The sequence below is a fragment of the Myotis myotis genome, unplaced genomic scaffold (assembly GCF_014108235.1).
Source record: "Myotis myotis isolate mMyoMyo1 unplaced genomic scaffold, mMyoMyo1.p scaffold_m19_p_17, whole genome shotgun sequence".
NCBI lineage: Eukaryota > Metazoa > Chordata > Mammalia > Chiroptera > Vespertilionidae > Myotis > Myotis myotis.
This window is the reverse complement of record NW_023416321.1, coordinates 34,398,384-34,416,500: the sequence shown is the minus strand read 5'-3', so window position 1 is coordinate 34,416,500 and position 18,117 is coordinate 34,398,384. Positions and strand designations below refer to the sequence as shown.

General features: G+C 54.3%; 1 protein-coding gene across 4 annotated transcripts in view; it reads right to left on the bottom strand.

Annotated features, from left to right (window-relative positions):
• Positions 1 to 18,117, bottom strand: part of RPH3AL (rabphilin 3A like (without C2 domains)) — a 133,733-nt gene that overhangs the window by 14,309 nt on the left and 101,307 nt on the right. For all 4 annotated transcript variants that reach the window (XM_036340949.1, XM_036340948.1, XM_036340952.1 and 1 more), the window contains one exon: positions 13,222 to 13,396. In XM_036340949.1, the coding sequence (XP_036196842.1) occupies positions 13,222 to 13,396 (175 nt within the window). The remainder of the gene's footprint in view (positions 1 to 13,221; positions 13,397 to 18,117) is intronic.

The window sequence follows — 18,117 nt, the reverse complement described above, 5'->3', positions numbered from 1 at the left end:
GTCCCCGTGTCTGTCTTTTCATTTGTCTCTTTGCGCTTCTCTCGCCAATGTTTCTTTTCTTTTCTTTTTTTAAAGCTGCCCTTGCGTCTCTTGTCTTATTTTCCCTCTGGTGTGTCTGGGTGTCTCCATGAGTTCTGAAACATGGACCGGTTGTCTCTGGGTTCCTCTTTCTCTGTTTCTGTCAGTTTCTCTCCCTCTGCAGCCTCATCTCTCTGCCTCTCTGTCTGTGTGTCTCTGTCTTGCTCCCCCCAGGCCTCTCAGTCATATCCCTTCAAGCTCTGGCTTTCTTGGCCTCTGGGTTTGTCCCTCAGGTTCCCTGCTGGGGTGGAATGCCAGCCCCTGCCCAGGCCTGTGGGTGTGGGAATGGGCAGCCGGGGTCTGCCTGGACCCAGGGGCCGCCAAGGCAGAGGAGGCCTGGCCCCTCCCTCCTGTAGGGAGGTCAGTGGGCACAGAGACCCTCCCAGCCTCTGCTGCGGCTCCTGGACGGCGGTGGGAGATCGGCTTGGCCCCATCTGAGCGCCTGCGCCTGTGATTGACAGGAGGCCGCGGGAGGCAGTGGCTGAGCTGAGTGGGGCGGGCACTGCTATCTCCTAAGGCTTTATTGGAGTCAGACAGACAGGGCAGGCGGGTCCAGGTTTATTCACTTCGCCCAGGTCCCCAAAGGCTGAGAAATGCAGAGTGGGCGGAATTAAGTTGTAGGTTCACTTGGTGAGACAGGTGAGAGCTGGGGAGGGTGTGCCCTACTGCCCAAGGCGCAGCCCGCACAGGCCCTGCACGCCGGAGCTGAACGAAGCCAGAGGCCGACTGGGGATGGGGTGGGGGGCGCTGGGCCCTGCCTTCCTATTTCCGCTCAGACCAGGGGCAAGGAGCCCCCGGACCTCACTTTGCAGCTGGAATCAACCCATCGGCCGAGGCTGTCATCAGGTTTGGACAAATTCGAAGCGACAGCCATGCCCCTGACCTCTGGTGTGGCTAATGAGGGCCTTCTGCTGCTCTTGGGAAATGAATTCCCACGCAGCCAAGACAGGCAGGAGGGCTGCTGGGGGCAGGGGCGGGGCGAAGGCAGCTTCCGGAGGCCCAGGGCTTCTGGTCTGGGGCGGCCCCGCTCTTCACACCCACCAGCACTGGGCTGGTACTTGGCTTCACCAAGGGCTCCGGAGGCCAAGACAATGGCCTGCATGGCTTCTCCTAAACACGGCCACACAGGAGGGGCCAGGCCCCCTCCCTGGGGACGTCGGGGAAGGGCAGAGTTCCGGAATGCTGCAGGGGTTCTGTCCACGCCAAGATTACAGTGTAAGTTGTTTGACCTCTTCATGCCTTAGTTTCCCCATTTGTAAAATGGGACAAGAGTCTGCCCCCTTCCACAGGTTTTCAGGGGATTGCCTGAAATAGCAGATGCACTGCACTGGGCACAGCCTTCACCAGCCACCATGCGATCCACGGCAGCTGCTTTATTTGCAGTTTTGATTTATTATTATTATTATTATTATTATTATTATTATTATTATTATTTTGTTGTTAATCCTCACCTGAGGATATTTTTCAATTGATTTTTCCCCCTTCTTTTAGAAAGAGAGTGGAAGGGATGGGGGGAGACACACAGAGAGAAACATCAATGTGAGAGGGACACGTCGATTGGTTGCCTTCTGCACACACCCCGACCAGGGCCGGGGATCGAGTCTGCAACTGAGGTGCGAGGTACTACGCGCCCTTGGCCGGAATCGAACCCGCTACCCTTCAGTCCGTGGGCCGACGCTCTATCCACTGAGCCAGACTGGCCAGGGCTAATGTTGCCGTTTTGATTTGGCCACTCAGCACTGGGGCAAACGGTACCCAGGCCTCAGCGGGGCCTGGCAGAAGGCAGCTCCACGAGCAGACCAAGGGCTGAGAAGGCCAAGGTCAGTGTTTACCCCAGTGGGGCCCACAGTGGGCTGGGCATCCCATGCCCTCCTCCTGCCCCTGGTGGGCTGGGTGGCATTCGGTTCCCCAAACGACTGGCGGAGCCACGGAGAAAGCTGACCATGACTTTTTGTTCATTTTTTTCCTGGACCCAAGCGGCAGACCTACACCCGAGGGTCAGTGGTCTCAGGCGCCATGCCAGGCGGGTCCGGTCTGGACACACAGCACCGTCCCCAGAGGCTCCGAGACACTCTCCATCCCTCCCCTCTAACGGTCCTTTCAGGCTGTGTCTCCATGTGGGTATTTGGTGGTTTCTATGATCTTTATATGTAAAAAAATATATACTGGTATATAAATCTCAGGTACGTCCACTCCCCAGGATTCTAGAACCCACACAGGCAGTAAAACAGGAGCCAGCGAAGGTGATAATGAGGCCTAGGAGCTGATCCCGGGGATAGGACTTGAAAAGAAGCATCGGTGACTTCACGGACACTTAGCAGACACTTAGCACAGGCACAGTGTGGGGGTGGGGGTGAGGGGGGGGGAGGGGTGCTGGGCGGGTTTGATGGGGTCTCACTGGCAGCTCAGCACGTGCATGTGAGAGAGGAGGGCGGGCCGGTGCGAAATGGGGCTGCTCTTTGCAGTAGAGGCAGCCTCCGTGCATGGTCTGGGAGCAGCTTTGCCACCTGCCAGGAATTCCTCCAGAGTTTCCTCCCGTGGCTTTGGCACGGTGAGCTACGAGAGCTGCAAGACAACAGATGCTGTCCCAGCCCCACAGCCTCATCCTACTCGTGGGAAAACCAAGGTCCAGAGAGGAGGGACGTCAAAACACTGAAGTTTTCCTGCCCGGATGTCCCCCGTTAAAACACATCAGCTCCGCAAGGCCTGACGCTGAAGCGCTTATTGGAGATGACGCGGAAGGCATAGAGCCACCATGGGCAGGACGTGTGGCTCAGGGTCGGCAGTCGGGACAGAGAAGTGATGGTCAGCCCCTGCCTCCCACTGGTCCTGGGGGGGGGGTGGGGGTGGTCAGGGGGTGAAGTGGGCTGGATGTGAGAACCCTTCCCTGCCACAGAGCAGCATGCCCACTTTTCTTGGAGCCAGTGACCCTGCGGGTCTAACTTCTACTCTCTCTCTTTTCCTAGGGATGTCCCCAGGAACTGTTTTGCTTTTTTCTTAGTAACCCCGCAAGGGTGATTATCCAGAGTCAGAAACTATAGGGAGGGGCGGGGACAAGCCCGAGACCAAAGGCCCTGTGTGAAATGGGGGGGCTGCCACTTAGCCTATCCAATTTCTCCAGGGAGGGGCAGTCCTGGCAGGCCTTCTGACTTCCAAAAAGCAGCCAGAAATACTCCATATTCTTTTATTTTTTAAAATTAATAAAACCCCATTTTTATTGATTTCAGAGAGGAAGAGAGAGAGAGACACATCAATGATGAGAGAGAATCATTGATCACCTGCCTCCTGCACGCCCCACACTGGGGATTGAGCCCGAAACCCGGGCATGTGCCCTTGACTGGAATCGAACCGTGACCTCCTGGTTCACAGGTTGATGCTCAACCACTGAGCCACGCCGGCTGGGCTACTCCATATTCTTTCAAAGGGGAAATCTCCACATTTAAAAAAGTTGTCAATGAATTTAAAGCAACGAGCCAGATCGAATCACTGCTCCACCGGTGTTCGACCTATCACAGCGGCAACGGTCCAACCCTCCGGCAGGTGGAATCCCACCTCCCAACCTGGAAGCCCTCCTGCTCCGCTCTGCCTCCTCTCCAAGCCTCGGCCAGCTTGCCCCCTGAGCACACACACACTCCCCGCTGCTCCTAAGGCTGCAGGAAGTTCATGCCTCATGTCCAGGAGGACGTGACAGAAATGGCAAGTCCAGAGCCTGCTAGGGAAACACTGGGGCTGAGTGGGGGGCGGGCAGCTGAGAGCTCTGAGGAGCTTCGGAAATGCTAACTTCTCAGGAGCGGAGAAAGGAGGAAAGTGGCATAGCAACAGCTGGCTCTGGGCAGTGAGCAATCCTGAAAATAAAACATTTTACAATCCACAACTGTGGCTCATTAAGAATGAATGGATCTACTGGTATAAATAGCACGCTGCGTTAAGAAGTCAGGAAACAGCATATGCGTGCGATGGAAAAACGGCTGCCACGGAACTGCTCATTAGCCCTGTCGGCTGCAGCTCTGTGCGACATAGTCAGAGGCCCTGGGTTCAAGGCTTTCGCGGGCCATGTGGCTTTCTCCATCTTGGGCCAAAGGCTGCATCTCCATCCCCCAAGCCCTGGTTACAAGATGGGGGTCTGACTCCGGACACACACTCATAAGCCCATAGCGAGTTCCTCAACCCACTATATCCGGCCTCTGCTTGAACGCTCCCAGTGACAGGGAGCTCACTACCCTGTCAGCCACAAAGCACCCAATTCTGTGGCTCCCTGGCTACTGAGCACACCGAGTTTCCCCTGCTCGGTCCCAGCTCTGCTTTTGGGGGAAGCAGCCCTCACTGGCCACACCATCTATTATGTCTGACAGGATACAGGCTGGATGCAGGAAAAGGCAGCCTAAGCAGAAATGAGCCAGGCCAACCTGCTCCCCGCTGAGCGGGGTCCTGAGCGTGGGGCAGGTGCCGAGGCGGAAGGGCAGGCAGACTTGCTGAGCACAAGCTGCTGAGCAGGCAGAGGTGGGGAATGGAGCTGATCCAAGAGCTCCCCGAGAAGCAGGAGACGCTGCTGCCATCCTCCTGTCCCCATCGGCCTTGCAAGCCTTTGTCTCTGTCCCTGCTTCGGGGACACCTTCCTCAGCAGCCTGGCAGAGCTGGCCTCGGCGGCTGTTCCTGGCAACCAGAACCCTCCCACCCAGCCCGAAAGCAGCCAGCCAGCATGTGGGGCGATGTGGGCAGCCGCTCCACTCCGCGCTGCACTCAGAGGGAGGCGTGCGGGCCAGGATTCAGGAGCCCGGTGCCAGGCCCTCTTGGCCGCAGCCTGCGTGACCTTGGGCAGACTTCCCCCTCCTCATCCATCACTAAGAGTCAATTTTGCCGTCTGCAGCTGCCCCCGGGGCTGTTCTGAGCGTCAGAGGAGATAATGACCGTGAGTCATGGCGCTCTGGCTGGGGCCAGCGCAGCACCCAATGACTCGACTTCTCCAGGGGGCAGGAGAGGGTGCGTGGGGGTGGGAAGGTTAGCCCAGGGGTGATGGGGAAGGACGAGCCCAGGGACACATTTGTAGGCCTATCGGAACCAGACGGCTCAACCTGATCAACCCGGGGCTTGCTTTCACAGGCCTGCAAACAGAACCACAGTTCAGAATTTTAAGAGAATTATTTAAAACCTACCAGACCCACGAAGTGATAATGAAACGCCCATTTTTCTGAAAACGACTCAACTGGAACAAATCCAAGACTTAAGTACTTTTCCAGAACAGCCCTTGAAGTGAACCCGTGTGTAATTCTGTTCAAATCCCTCCGGGAAGCCTGGCTCTAAGGCTTGGGGAGACGACTGAGGCCGGGGTGCGGGGTTCCCGCGGAGGGCCGGGAGGGACTGTGCGGCCAGGCCTCAGGGGACACGGGAAAGTGAATTTGCCTCATGGTGGTGGTGGTGGTGGTGAGGGGGGGGTCAGGCACCTGCCTGTGCTCAGCCGGGGGCTTTGGGGTCCAGGGTAGAGGACAAAGCGGAAAGGACCTCCCAGTCCGCCAGGCACAGGGCAGTGATGGAGGCTTTGGACGAGTCCCCCCACTCCCCGGCCTCAGGCTCCCTGGGAGAGGCTGACCCAGGCTCAGGCTCCCAGGAACCCCAGCTCCGCCCCCAGCTGAGAAGAGGACACACACCCTAGAAAGTCCACTAACACTGCATGGATGCCAGGCCTGGGGCTTCAGTCCCAACCCCCTTTCCATTCGGGTGCTCAGCCTGGGCTGGGGAAGGCCGGGCAGGCCAGCCCCAGAGCAGCCCCAGGCAGTGTTGCCACGTGGTCACAGCCTGGGGCTGGAGAGGAGAAGCAGCCCATCATATTCAGCATCCCTGGCACTGGAGGCGAGGAGCACAAAGTCCTCTCTGAGAGCAAGTTCCACATGCAATGGCTTCCGTCAGAGAAATTCAACTCTCCGGCTCTCACAGGAAATCAGGGTCCTCCAGTACTAGTACTGCCCCCCCCCCCCCCGCCCCCGCCTGCTCCTATCGTAGTGAAAGGCTGCAGAACTAAAGGCTTGATTCCCAGCCTCCCCTTTGACCTCCCTCCCTTCTGATGGCTGGAACTGCAGCAACCATCGTGGGACCATGAAGGAAAGAGCAAGACTTGTGAAGCCGTCCGTCCTGACATCACTGAGCTGCTGAACCAATGCTGCAGTGCCTTCCTCTAAGCTTTCGAATATGTGAGAAAAAAATGTGATCTCTTATTATCCAAATATGCAAGATCAATATGGTATCCCCCACCTCGTCTCCTAACAAATATCTCTCTACACACAACTCAAGGGCGGGAATCCAGATCAAAGGAGAGAAGCCCGCAGGAGAGGGGTCCCAGGGTTAGGACCTATGAGCCTGAAGTACTAGTTCCATCGTTTCCACCCAGTATTTCACAGGGGGACAGGGATGCCTGGGAGTGTGCAAAGCTGACTTTACTTCCAGCTGCCATAGACGTGGAGCAATGATCGGCCAGAAAAGAAGCATGGAGCACACACTCATGGGGACTGATGGGTGGGAGGGTGGAGACCTCTCCCTAGATCAGTGGTTCTCAACCTTCCTAACGCCGCGACCCTTTAATACAGTTCCTCATGTTGTGGTGACCCCCAATTCCATTGTTATAAATTAAACATAATTAAAGCATAGTGATTAATCACAAAAACAATATGTAATTATATATGTGTTTTCCGATGGTCTTAGGCGACCCCTGTGAAAGGGTCGTTCGACCCCCAAAGGGGTCGCGACCCACAGGTTGAGAACCGCTGCCCTAGAAGTAGCCAGGTCAGGCCCGGGCCAGTCACCAGGAGGAACCCCGGTCACCCCATCCCGAAGAAAGAATGAATGTCCTACGATGAGCAGGCTGGGAGGGGGCTCACCAAAGGGGCCTGCAGGCAAGTCCTTGGCCCACACCAACACCCCGTGTCCAGAGGAGGGACACACAGGGAGTCAGCCACCTGCCCCGTGGGTGCCAGAGTGCGACCGGCTCTCCTTGCGATAACACAGAGGAAACAACCACGGCTCATCTTTCTCTAATACATTCATGGTGTTATTTTTAACATTTAGAAATTGAATCTATCTGCAATGTGTTTCTGGATGCACACGGAAAGGGATGGGAATCTAATTATGCCAGCTCCAGTTGTTAAATAAAACCTGTTCTTTCCCCCATTGAGTTGAAAAGCTACCGATATTCAGCGTCCATTCTTAGGTCTGTGACCCCTCTGTCAGGCTCCACTTATCTATTTACTTATTCTCTGTGTTCTGGAGTCAATATCCTACTGTTTCTATTGATTAAAGTAACCTTATAGTAAGCTTTACCATCTGGTCGGCCAACTCCTCCCACTACCCTTGCTATTCTCTTTTAAAAAAACATTTAGTTAAATTATTCTTTAACTTCTTTATGAAGTTTTTTTTTTTATTGAAATGTGTATCTGTACCATAAAATTCAACCTTTGAAAGTACACAATTCAGTGGCTTTTAGTATATTCATAAAGTCGTGCAGCCACCCCACCATCTAATTCCAGAACACTTTCATCTCTTTTAAGAGAAACCCTGCACTCATTCGTGGCTTCTCCCCATTTCCTCACCTCCCCAGCCCATGGCAATCGCTACTCTACTTTCTGTCTCTAAGTGTTTGCCTGTTCGGGACATTTCATATAATCATACGCCGTGTGGCCTTTTGTCTCTGACTTCTTTCACTCAGCACAATGTCTGCACGGTTCATCCATGTGGTAGCATGGGTCAGTGCTTCTTTCTTTTTAAGGCTGAATATATTCCATTTTATGCGACTTTTTGTTTATCCAAGGATAATGATAACATTTGAATTCACTTTTTCCCAAAAACTCCATTGGGAATCAGATAGTTGTTATACTTACTAATTTGGAGGGATCACGATTCTTATCTGCCTCTCTGTTCTTGTCTTACTTCTTGTCCTGTGATAAGATTGTATAATTTTCTTCATGATGGACCTATAATTAATTCTCTCATAAAATTTGTTTCTAGGCATTTTGTAATTTTTGTTGCAATTCTGAATGGATTTTCCTCATTTCTACTTCTAATTAGTCAGTGTAGGGTAAAAACTATTGATTTATTTTGAGTGTAAACTATTGATTTACTTTGTGTCCTATCACTTCCCCAATTTTCTTATTAATCCTAGTGGGTTGTTTTAGGAGAGTCCTAGTAGACTCTCTTGGACTTTCTTGCTATACCATCACACCATCTGCAAGTAAGAGAATTTCTTCTCTTTTCCAATAGGAAGAGTTTGTTTTATTTTTGTGCATTATTACATTAAATACTATATAAGATTATGAATGGTGGTGATGATGGGTATTCCTGGTTTGCATGTGGATAGAACATGGCTTCAGTGCTTTATCAGTTAATATATTTGATTTCGATTTTTTCCTCTTTTTGGTAATTTTATAATTTTAAAGTAATTTCCTTTTATTCTTATAATACTTAAACATTTTATTTAGCAGATTTAAAAAAATATATTTTGTTGATTTTTTACAGAGAGGAAGGGAGAGGGATAGAGAGTTAGAAACATCAATGAGAGAGAGACATCGATTAGCTGCCTCCTGCACACGCCCCCCTGGGTATGTGCCCGCAACCAAGGCACCTGCCCTTGACCGGAACGAACCTGGGACCCTTGAGTCGGCAGGCCGGCGCTCTATCCACTGAGCTAAACCGGCCAGGTCTTTAGCAGATATATATATATTTTTAAAATATATTTTATTGATTTTTTACAGAGAGGAAGGGAGAGAGAGATAGAGAGTTAGAAACATCAATGGGAGAGAAACATCGATCAGCCGCCTCCTGCACACCTCCTACTGGGGATGTGCCCGCAACCCAGGTACATGCCCTTGACCGGAATCGAACCCGGGACCCTTCAGTCCGCAGGCCGACGCTCTATCCACTGAGCCAAACCGGTTTCGGCTAGCAGATATTTTTAACCTTGGAGAGGAAGACATTTCAAAGCAAAGTAGGAAACCTAGAAACCACAGGCAAAAGACATGCTTAAATTCACAAGAATTAAGAAAAAAAAATGGTTTTTGAATGTCAAAATATTATATAAAATGTAAAGTCAAGGAGGAAATTATTTTCAACCTATTTAGTATCCCTAACACATCAATAAGAGAAAATCATTTAATAAAAAATGAGCAATGGAGTTAAACAGGTAATTTTTAAAAGAGGAAACCTAAATAATCAATGAATAATCAAGATAGGAAGTGATACTCAAATGTACAAAATAATAAAATGTCATTCTCCATCTAGTATACTTGCCAAAATGATAACTATCAGTACTATTCATGGCAAGCAAGGACGCAGGGATAAATGAGTATAAAAGACTGTAACACTTTTGGAATATAGATCGGCAATGTCTATTGAAATTTAAAACACACAAACCTGCTTTGGGAAACCTACCCCCTGGTAATAAAAGCATCACATACATAGAAGAGTGTTTCAGTATTGCCTGCAGTATGAAAAGCCAGAAACACGTGGAATGTCCATCAATAGGTGAATAATTAAATAACAATACAGGATATAATGGGGTTTTATTAAGCCATGAAAAATAATAAAGTAAAATCTATATCTACTGATCTGGAGGGATGCCCATGATACTCTTTCAAGTGAAAAAAGCAACGCGCAGAGTTATGGGTAAGAGCCTATTTTTGTTACTAAAAACAAAACAAAACATAACCCAATGTCAAGTATGTGTTTATAGGAGCAGGGAGAAAGAAGAAGAGGCTTGCTTGAGATGATGGCAAGGGGAGAGATTTTAATTTTTCATGCACCTTTGAATTAATCTGTTAACATATATTATGTGTGTTTACGTAATTAAAAACGGACAAAGAGAATTTAAAGGAGGAGGAAATGGAACCTGCCTCGGAAACATCAATGCATTTCATCCGATGTGTTGTGGACTGAAAAGTTCATGGCTTGTATCTACTGATTACCTTTCCTCCTTCAAAAGGGCAGGAGCAAGAAAGTAGGGTGGGCTGGAATGGGGTGGGGGGAAGCTGGGAGCCACAGGTATACCAGCCCAAGGGCTGGGAGAGGGAGCGGGAGAGAGATGGAGGAACAGGGCGGGGTGTGGAGGGGAGTAGGTCAGAGAGAATACGCTGGTACCAGAATCAGCTCTGGTGCCAGGGAGCAGAGACTTCGGGGCGAAGGGGGATGCTGACCCTGGGGTCCCTGAGGCAGTGGCCTGGGATGAGAGACTCCTCCAGAGAGCGGGGGGATTCTCACACCCCCCCGTGTGTTCCCTGGGGCTGCTCAACAGACCCCTGACCTAGAGGTGCCTGCAGGCCCTGATGAAACCCCTCCCAAGGTCTTTCAAATATCCTGGAGCAGGTGGGTGGTTCATTCATTCATTGAATAATGTCTATCCCGTGCCTGTTCAGGAGAGCCATGGCCCCGCCCACATGCAGCGTTCAGTGTGGTGGGGAGGCCACAGCCCAGTGCTGGTCACTGTTCCCACCTGGCCTCAAGCTCAGTTTTGGCTGAATGGGGTGCTATGAAGGCTGGGCTTACCAGACAAGCTTTGACCTGGACCACACCTGGGCTGATGGTGGGGCTGGGGATGGGGAGAGAAACACCAACTGGGTCCCCAGTCAGCAGTGGTTTGGAAAGGCCTGGTGATGTCCCTGTGCCCACTCCCAAGGCTGCCTGCTGGGAGCTGCCTGCTGCCAGGAGCCTGACAGCTGAGGGAAACCGGCCTGAGAAGGAACCCAGAGGGAGGCAGCAGCCCCTGGCAGCTTGGGGGGCTTCCTAGAGGCAGGCAGGGCCGAGTCTTCCTGGGGCTGCCACAGACTTGACCTTGAAGCCACATGAACCAGGAAGCCACAGAAGGGCTGGCATGGGGCTGGCAAGAGGGCTCCCCAACCCTTGTCCCCAGACTCAGGACCAGCTATAAGGCTGAATCCAGCCGGCCCAGGCCCATGGTCTCCCACAGTATCCGGTAGCCGCCGAGAGCCTCTGTGAGTGCACACCGGGTCAGTAAAAAAGCAGAGATCCTGGCTTCTGCACAGGCTCATCAGGGAGGACCAGCACAGCCACCCAGGATCGGCCCAGAAGCAGCAGGGGCAGTCGGCCTGCGGGGGGCTCTCTGGCGCCCTTCCTTGCAAACCGGGGACACTCTGGCGTCTTACGCCACCCGCACTGAATGGCTCTGCTTGTCCTGCCTCCTCCACCAGCACCTGTTCCTGCCTCCCCGCCCCGACTGCGGTTGCCCCAAGTTCAGTCCTGCCCACCACAGGCAGCCCACCCATCCCTGGTGCACCCTGCTCTTGGTGGGTGCAGACACCGCCTGAGCCTCCACAACCTGCCAGAGCCACCAGCCTTCGCGGTCCTGCTGCCCCTGGTGAGACACGGGGCCACCTGCCGAGCAGAAGGGCGGCCTCCTCTGCGGGCACTGGGAGGATGGTCACAGCCTGTGCTGGGCCTGGCACAGGCCGCGCCCTGTGCTCTGGGAAGCAGAGGGAGAGCGAGTCCCCAGAGGGGCCTCCACATGGCCTGGCCTCTCTCGGAGCGTACGGGCTGCTGCTTCCTCGCCCACGTAACCGAAAGGCCATCTGTGTCTGTGTGGCTGAGGAGGAGATGGCGTGTGCGTGTGTGTGCGTGTGTGCACGTGTGCACCATCGAGATGCCGGAGCAGAAAGGGCACCGAGGGCCCCTCTGGGTGGGGGCCTCAGGGCCTCCCCTCCTCAACCCACTCAGCCACATTCTAAACCTGACCGTGTCCACAGCCTCTGTTTCCATGGCTGCGTCTCTCCCCCCCGGCCTGAGGGACCCTGACTCACCCTGACTGGGCTGGAACCCGAGAGAGCCCAGCTCTGAGGGTGGGAACGGGAAAGAAGGGAGGAGGGAGCCGCTTCTCCAACAACTTCCCCCAGGCTCCCTCCAAGGCTGGCCAGCCCCAGCGCCCCCGCGTGCCAGTCCCAGCCTGCTCCCCTCACTCTGCCTGCCAGTCTGTGCCTGCAGGTGGTCCCTACGGGGCTTGTCGGTGGCAGTGATGGCAGGGACGGTGAACTCATGGCCAAGGAAGGCCTGCTGCTGCAGAAGGAGCCGAGTGATGCCGAGAAAAGGATGCCCGGAGAACAGATGCCAAGGTGCTAACTGCTGGTGATGTTTGGGAGGGCAGACCTATAGGGAATTTTTTCCTGCTAAATTATATCTTTTGACAACCTTCACAATTTTATAATAAACACGCCGTACTTCTGTAACAAGAAAAAAACCACCCCAAATGGTACAAAGATAGGCAGCTGCCAAGTCATAATCCAAAGACAGACGCCGAGGGCCCCGCGGAAGCAGCTGTGTGTCTATTTTCTTGGGTCTAAAAGCCCAGTGTCAGGATGAACCCCTCACCCCTCTGGCCTTATCTCACTTAGGACCCTCAGTCCCTGAGTCTTGGGCTGAAACTCAGGCACTTTGGGGCAGAAGGAGCCAGAGCCCAGAGAGCAGGACGCTGCCTGTTGGTCCCAGCTCTGCCACACAGGAAGCCCTTCCTTCTCTCTGGGCCTCAGGCTACTCATCTATAAAATGGGGCTACTAACCACCTGCCCTGTCCACTTTCAGAGCCTGTTGTGAGACCAGGAACTCTGAAAGCAAAACCATGAACATGAAAGCATCTTGCAAGAGACATCTGCCACGCCAGGTACTATGCTAATTACCAGTGGGCGGAGCTCCCCTTCTGACAGCGGGTACCTGGAAGGCACCCACGTCAGGGCAGCCACCACGGGCACAAGGCCACTTCCTCACTAGGACCAGGGAAGCCAAGAGCCCCCTTTATTGAGACACAAGACGAGGGTTGAAAAGAGATGATACAGGCCTACCTCGAAAAGACACATTTTCATACTTTGCCCAAAATCTCAACTGACATCACATTTCTGCAAAGATCCAGTGCTGTTCACGGCACCCCACCCCCAAGTTAGCGCTTGTTTGTGAAACAGACCCTCAGGCTGCAAACAACCACTGTGCTGAGGTCCAGCCACCCACGTGGGTGCAGGCGGGGAGTCAGGGCACAGAGAGGCATGAAACACCAGTGTGAGCCCCGAGGAGAATGTGGTGGCCTTGGCCTGGTGCCCGCCCGTGGCACCGGCCGGCTGATGGCCTGAAGGTCAGTGCTATCCCGGGAGAGGGGACAGGGGGTCTTACCTCTCCCACGGGCCCACGTGTAGACTCGACTGGTCTCCGTGCTTCTGGGTTCTTGCTCAGCCGGTTCCACAGGCAAAGGTCGTAAGTGGGGGTAATCAGCCCGGCCGGGGGTCTTCAGGGGCAGGATGTACTTGGGGAGCCCTTTGTAGAACCAGGCCCCCGACCTCTTCCAGACCTAAGGGGGGAGACACCCGCTTAGAGCCCGGATGCAGAGCAGCTCCCTGCTCCAGGCTCCCACGCAGACCCCCCTCCCCTCCTGGTGCTAAGTTGGAATGTAGAATGTCTCAGTAGCCCCTTCCCCGGAGGCTCTGGCGGCTGGAGGAAGAGGCGGGCTGGGCCAGCAGGGACTGGAGGCCTGTGGACAGGGACTCCGGATGAGACAATCCGCAGCGGGCACAGAGAGGGCCCGCATCTCTGGGACAGACACAGAGCAGAATTAAGAGCAGCAAGGGAGAGGGGCCCCTGCACCCAACGACTACTTCCAACCACAGCCAGTGCTTCCCAATCTCCGTCCCGAGGAAGGAAACACACTGTGGCCTGCAGCAGGAGTGGGAGTGTGAAGGGAGGCGCGACCCTTTCAGGCAAGAGGAGGCCTTGGCGGCTTGAATCCTGGGTTCGTCACGCAGCAACTGTGAGCTCTGGACACACCCTGACCCAGTTTCATCACCTCAGTGTCATCACCGGATGTAGGAACAGTGGGAGACCCAGGGCAGCATGAGAGTCAGACACGCAAATGAACGTAGGCCCAGGGCCCAGTGCCAGGCACAGAGCAGCCACTCAGCAGAGGATGCTCACGACTGTCACTGTCCCTTCCTCCTCTCATCGACAAACGTGGCCCGTGGACCAAGTCCCCAACTCAAAAGGGAGAGTTTAAAATGAGAAGGCCAGAGTCTCCCCAGACTTCCTCCGCACCACGTTCGCTCCGTGGGCTGTTAACAGGGGCTCCTCTCACACAAAACCCGGCAGAAACAAAGGGTCCTGAGGACGCACACGGGCAAGCACTGGGTTGAACCAAGCGGTGACTGCAGGAATTCTCAGAGCCTTGACTGTGCCAAGCCCACCGGGCTCTCCAACAGGACGAACCACACGCGCTTCCCACTTGAAACCAACTGGCAAGTTTTCATAGAGAAACTCAACCCTGGTCCAGGGTCTGCATAAACTGAGCCCTTCGCGGTACAGCACCGGCTGTTTACTCAGTGCGTGACGGGCATCTGTTTCTCCCAGCGGCCAGCAGTCACCTCTTCGTGCTCCAGAGTGCGGGGCACGGGACCAGCGTCCAAGCCCTGTCCCTGGCACGAGTCGCTCACCCTCCCTCCCAGCTACCTTGTGCAGAAGGGCCTGCTTCTGTGGGGCCCTTGAGTAACTGAACCCGTCCGGTGGATGCCTGCTTCGCGGGGCCCCTTTGGCCCTCGCTGGTCCTCTCTGCAGCCCTCCTACAATACGTAACTATTATTTCAATGGGCAACACACGCACATGATTTAAAATTCACAAAGCACACAATCGAAAAGTCTCCTCCCCATTCCCAGAGGCACCTGGTGTGTTAACAGTCTTTGAGGAAGTTCTATTATTATTCCCACTTTCCAGGCGGAAAAACTGAGGCCCTCACAAGTTAAGCCACTTGCCCGAGGCCAACCCGTCACGCTATTGGCCTCACCTCCGCACTGGAGGCCAGAGTCTCACCCCGGAAGTTTACAGACGCTCACTAAACGTGGCTGAGCGGTGATGACTCTTCAGTGGGTTCTCAGCGTGGACACTAAGCATCCTGCAGGATGGACGCCCGGCGGGGAGGGAAGTGCCGTACGGGGAGAGAAAACTCGCATGAGTAGCAGCCGCCAAGGCCGCCCTGTCCCTGCAGAGCCGTTGCCTGGCTCCTGAGTGCAGGTGCCCCAGCGGGAGGCAATGGGGAGGGTGAGTGACTCACTGGCCTCCCTCTGCTAAGCGAAGGTCTGCTCATCCATCAGCCCTGGCTTTGCCTGCCCCCCGCCGAACACGTCAGCCTCCTGTCCCCCAACAGGGGGACAGCGGGGGACCAAGCAAAGAAGCTCTCGAGAGCCATGTGTGAACGGTGGGGCTGGGTTGGCTTAGGACCCCACACACTGCCTCCCCACCGCTGCCATGGAAACTGCCCCCCCGCCTTTAGAAGAGAAATGCACACACAGATTACAAAATGAGGACAATAACAGAAAAGTCAAATGAAGCAACTTTAGGTCACTCGCAACATTGCCACACAGAGGGAGCCCCGCTGAGCACTGTGCTGGGAATACTCTACACCCTTTCCTGGGCATACACACTTCTTTTTTTTTTTTTTAAAGAACTTCATGTAGTTTGTTTTTGCCCCCACTTAACTTTATATCGTAGCTGCTGTTCTGTGTTAACAGTAATGGTCTTCACCATCAGGTTTTCATGGCTCCACAGTTTGGACTTGTGAAATTTACACTCGCCCCCCATGGATGGGCATTTAAATTGTTTCCAGTTCTCCCCTTAGGAGCAGAGCTGCAACCATCACTTGCACACACGTCATCACAGGTGTCAGTCACCGCCTGGGAACATCTGGGGAGCGGAACTGCCCGCCAGGTCAACGGGTGTGTGTACGTGAGATGATGACGTATGTTTTTTTCTCCAGGAAGAAAAGCCAAGTCCCCATTGGGGTGCTAAGTGTCAACCGCACTACCTTTGCTGGTGGGACCCAGGGTCTGGTCTGGGACCCGGCTCAGGAGCAGTGCCCCTGGGGTGATGGGCTGGGGGAGGCCTTGTCAGGTCCTGAGGTCACCAGAGTTAGGTGCTGCAGGGGGATGGGTGATGGGGACCTGCTGCCACCCCAGGGCACCCCGTCTCGGGTGGAGGGCACACTCCCCTCCTGCCTGGCCAGCCAAGATCCTGTTTGAAGGGAAGTGGCTGGGACCACTCTGAGGGTGGCTCCGAGATGTGGCTCACTCTTCATTCTTGTGTGGTTTTCAGCTTTCAAGTGGGATCATATAGTACAGTATATGTCCTCAAGGTTCATCCATGTTGCAACATGTGTCAGAATTTCCTTCCTTTTTCAGGCTGAATAATATTCCGTTGTATGGATATGCCACAGTCTGTTTATCCATTCATTGGTTGCTTCCACCTTTCGTCTGGCACTTTCATCTTTATCTGTCTTTCCCACTAGGACCTACCACCACCCAGAGGGAGGGGCAGGGTGCTTCTGCTCACTCCCCTGTATCTTCAGGCTCCCGGCACACTCCTGACACAGTAGGTGCTGACACAGTGAACACTGCTGAGTGGCTGAACTGGCAGCACGGGTTGTTGGTTGGAATGTGTTCCTTTCCATAGCCTGCTGCCTTCCTGGGGAAGTGGCCTGAGGGTTTCATCCAAGTTCTTGCAATTAATCAAATGGATTGACTGTTTCAGATTAAAAGAGGAATGAAGAGGAAGGGCATGCCAGTGCAGAGCAAGCTGCCGTGAGCCTCCCTGGCCATGAGCTCCAGAGCACAAGGCAGCTGCATGCTCCCAGTCCCTCCTCTAGCACCAGGGAGACCCACAGCCCCAGCTGCCTGCCCAACCTGGTTATTTTATCACAGTCAGGCGCCACGCCATCAGCCTCACCTCCTGTTGCTACAGTTCATCTCCATCCTCTCCCCCCTTAAAAAACACTGATCAGCCAAATGCTTTGGGAAGACAGTATAACGAGCACAGGATTTAAACTAGTAGGTTGAATTGCATGGGACGGCTGATACACCATTCTACCTTTCTAATGGTATTCAACCACTTTTGACCTATAACCCCCTTGTCAACTTCATACAATTCACCCCGATATTCATGCTCAGCAGAGGCAGGGATCCCATGGGTCTGCCAGCCGTCAGTGCCTCCCCAGGGCCCAGTGGGCAGGTCAGTTACTCCTTGAGCCCCCTGTAACGGGGCCTGAGGTCTGTCTGCTTCCCTCCTGCTAGCACTGAAGTCCGGTGAAGGCCTCATGCCATCACGGTGGGCAGAGACCTGACCAGCCCAGACTGGCTGGTGACCCTGGACCAGCTGGAGGAGCAGCACTTTTTGAGTCCTTCCGGCAGGGGACACGGGTGCATCGCCCAGCGTGGAGGGCACACCGGGGTGGAGGTGCATGAACACACGGTCAGTATTTGGGGAATGCCTTCCACACGGGAGAGCAGGACTGGTGAGGCGAGGTGTGAGGGATCCCAGCTCGGCTGAGCTCGGAGCAGCCACCCTCCCCCCATGCCAATCCATGTGCATCCTCGGGCCTCCCCTCGCCTCCATGCCTACCCTCACTCTGCAAAATGCACAACAGTAACTTTTCACGTGGTTTCTGCTCCCTGCACCCAGGCCCGACCCCCACAGCCTGGCATCAGTGCCTGGCCCCCTCCCCCAGCCCAGTGGCAGGAAAAACCCTCCGTGGTGTTAATCCCCGCCCCACCCCACCCCACCCCACCCCACCACGGCTAGGGCCACAGAGCAGGAGAGGGTCACCATCTGGAGAAGCTGTGCAAGGCTGCAGAGCCCCACTCTGCTCCCCGCGTGTGGTTTGCTGTGATAAGGCCAGCAAAGCAGTCGACTTTGAAAATGCCATTTAATGAGGAAAGACCCCAACAGCCGCCATGGCACTCGCCTGGGGTGGCCAATGGCATTAAGTCCTCTCCGTGGCACCGGCGTGTGCTCTGCTTCCAGGCTTTCATTACGATTTCAGGCACGGCCAGCCCGACTGCAGATACTGATGAATATTGGCCAAGCTGTGCCCAGGGAATTTTAATTACCACGATAACCATCGCTAATCACTGGCATTTCCTAAATGGCCGTGGCTGGAGAAGGTGGTAATTGCCAGGCCCTACTGGAAAGAAGGGGAGGCCTAGGGGACCCGCCACTGGGGAGGGCGGGCAGGGGCAGCCGACCTGTGTCCCTGT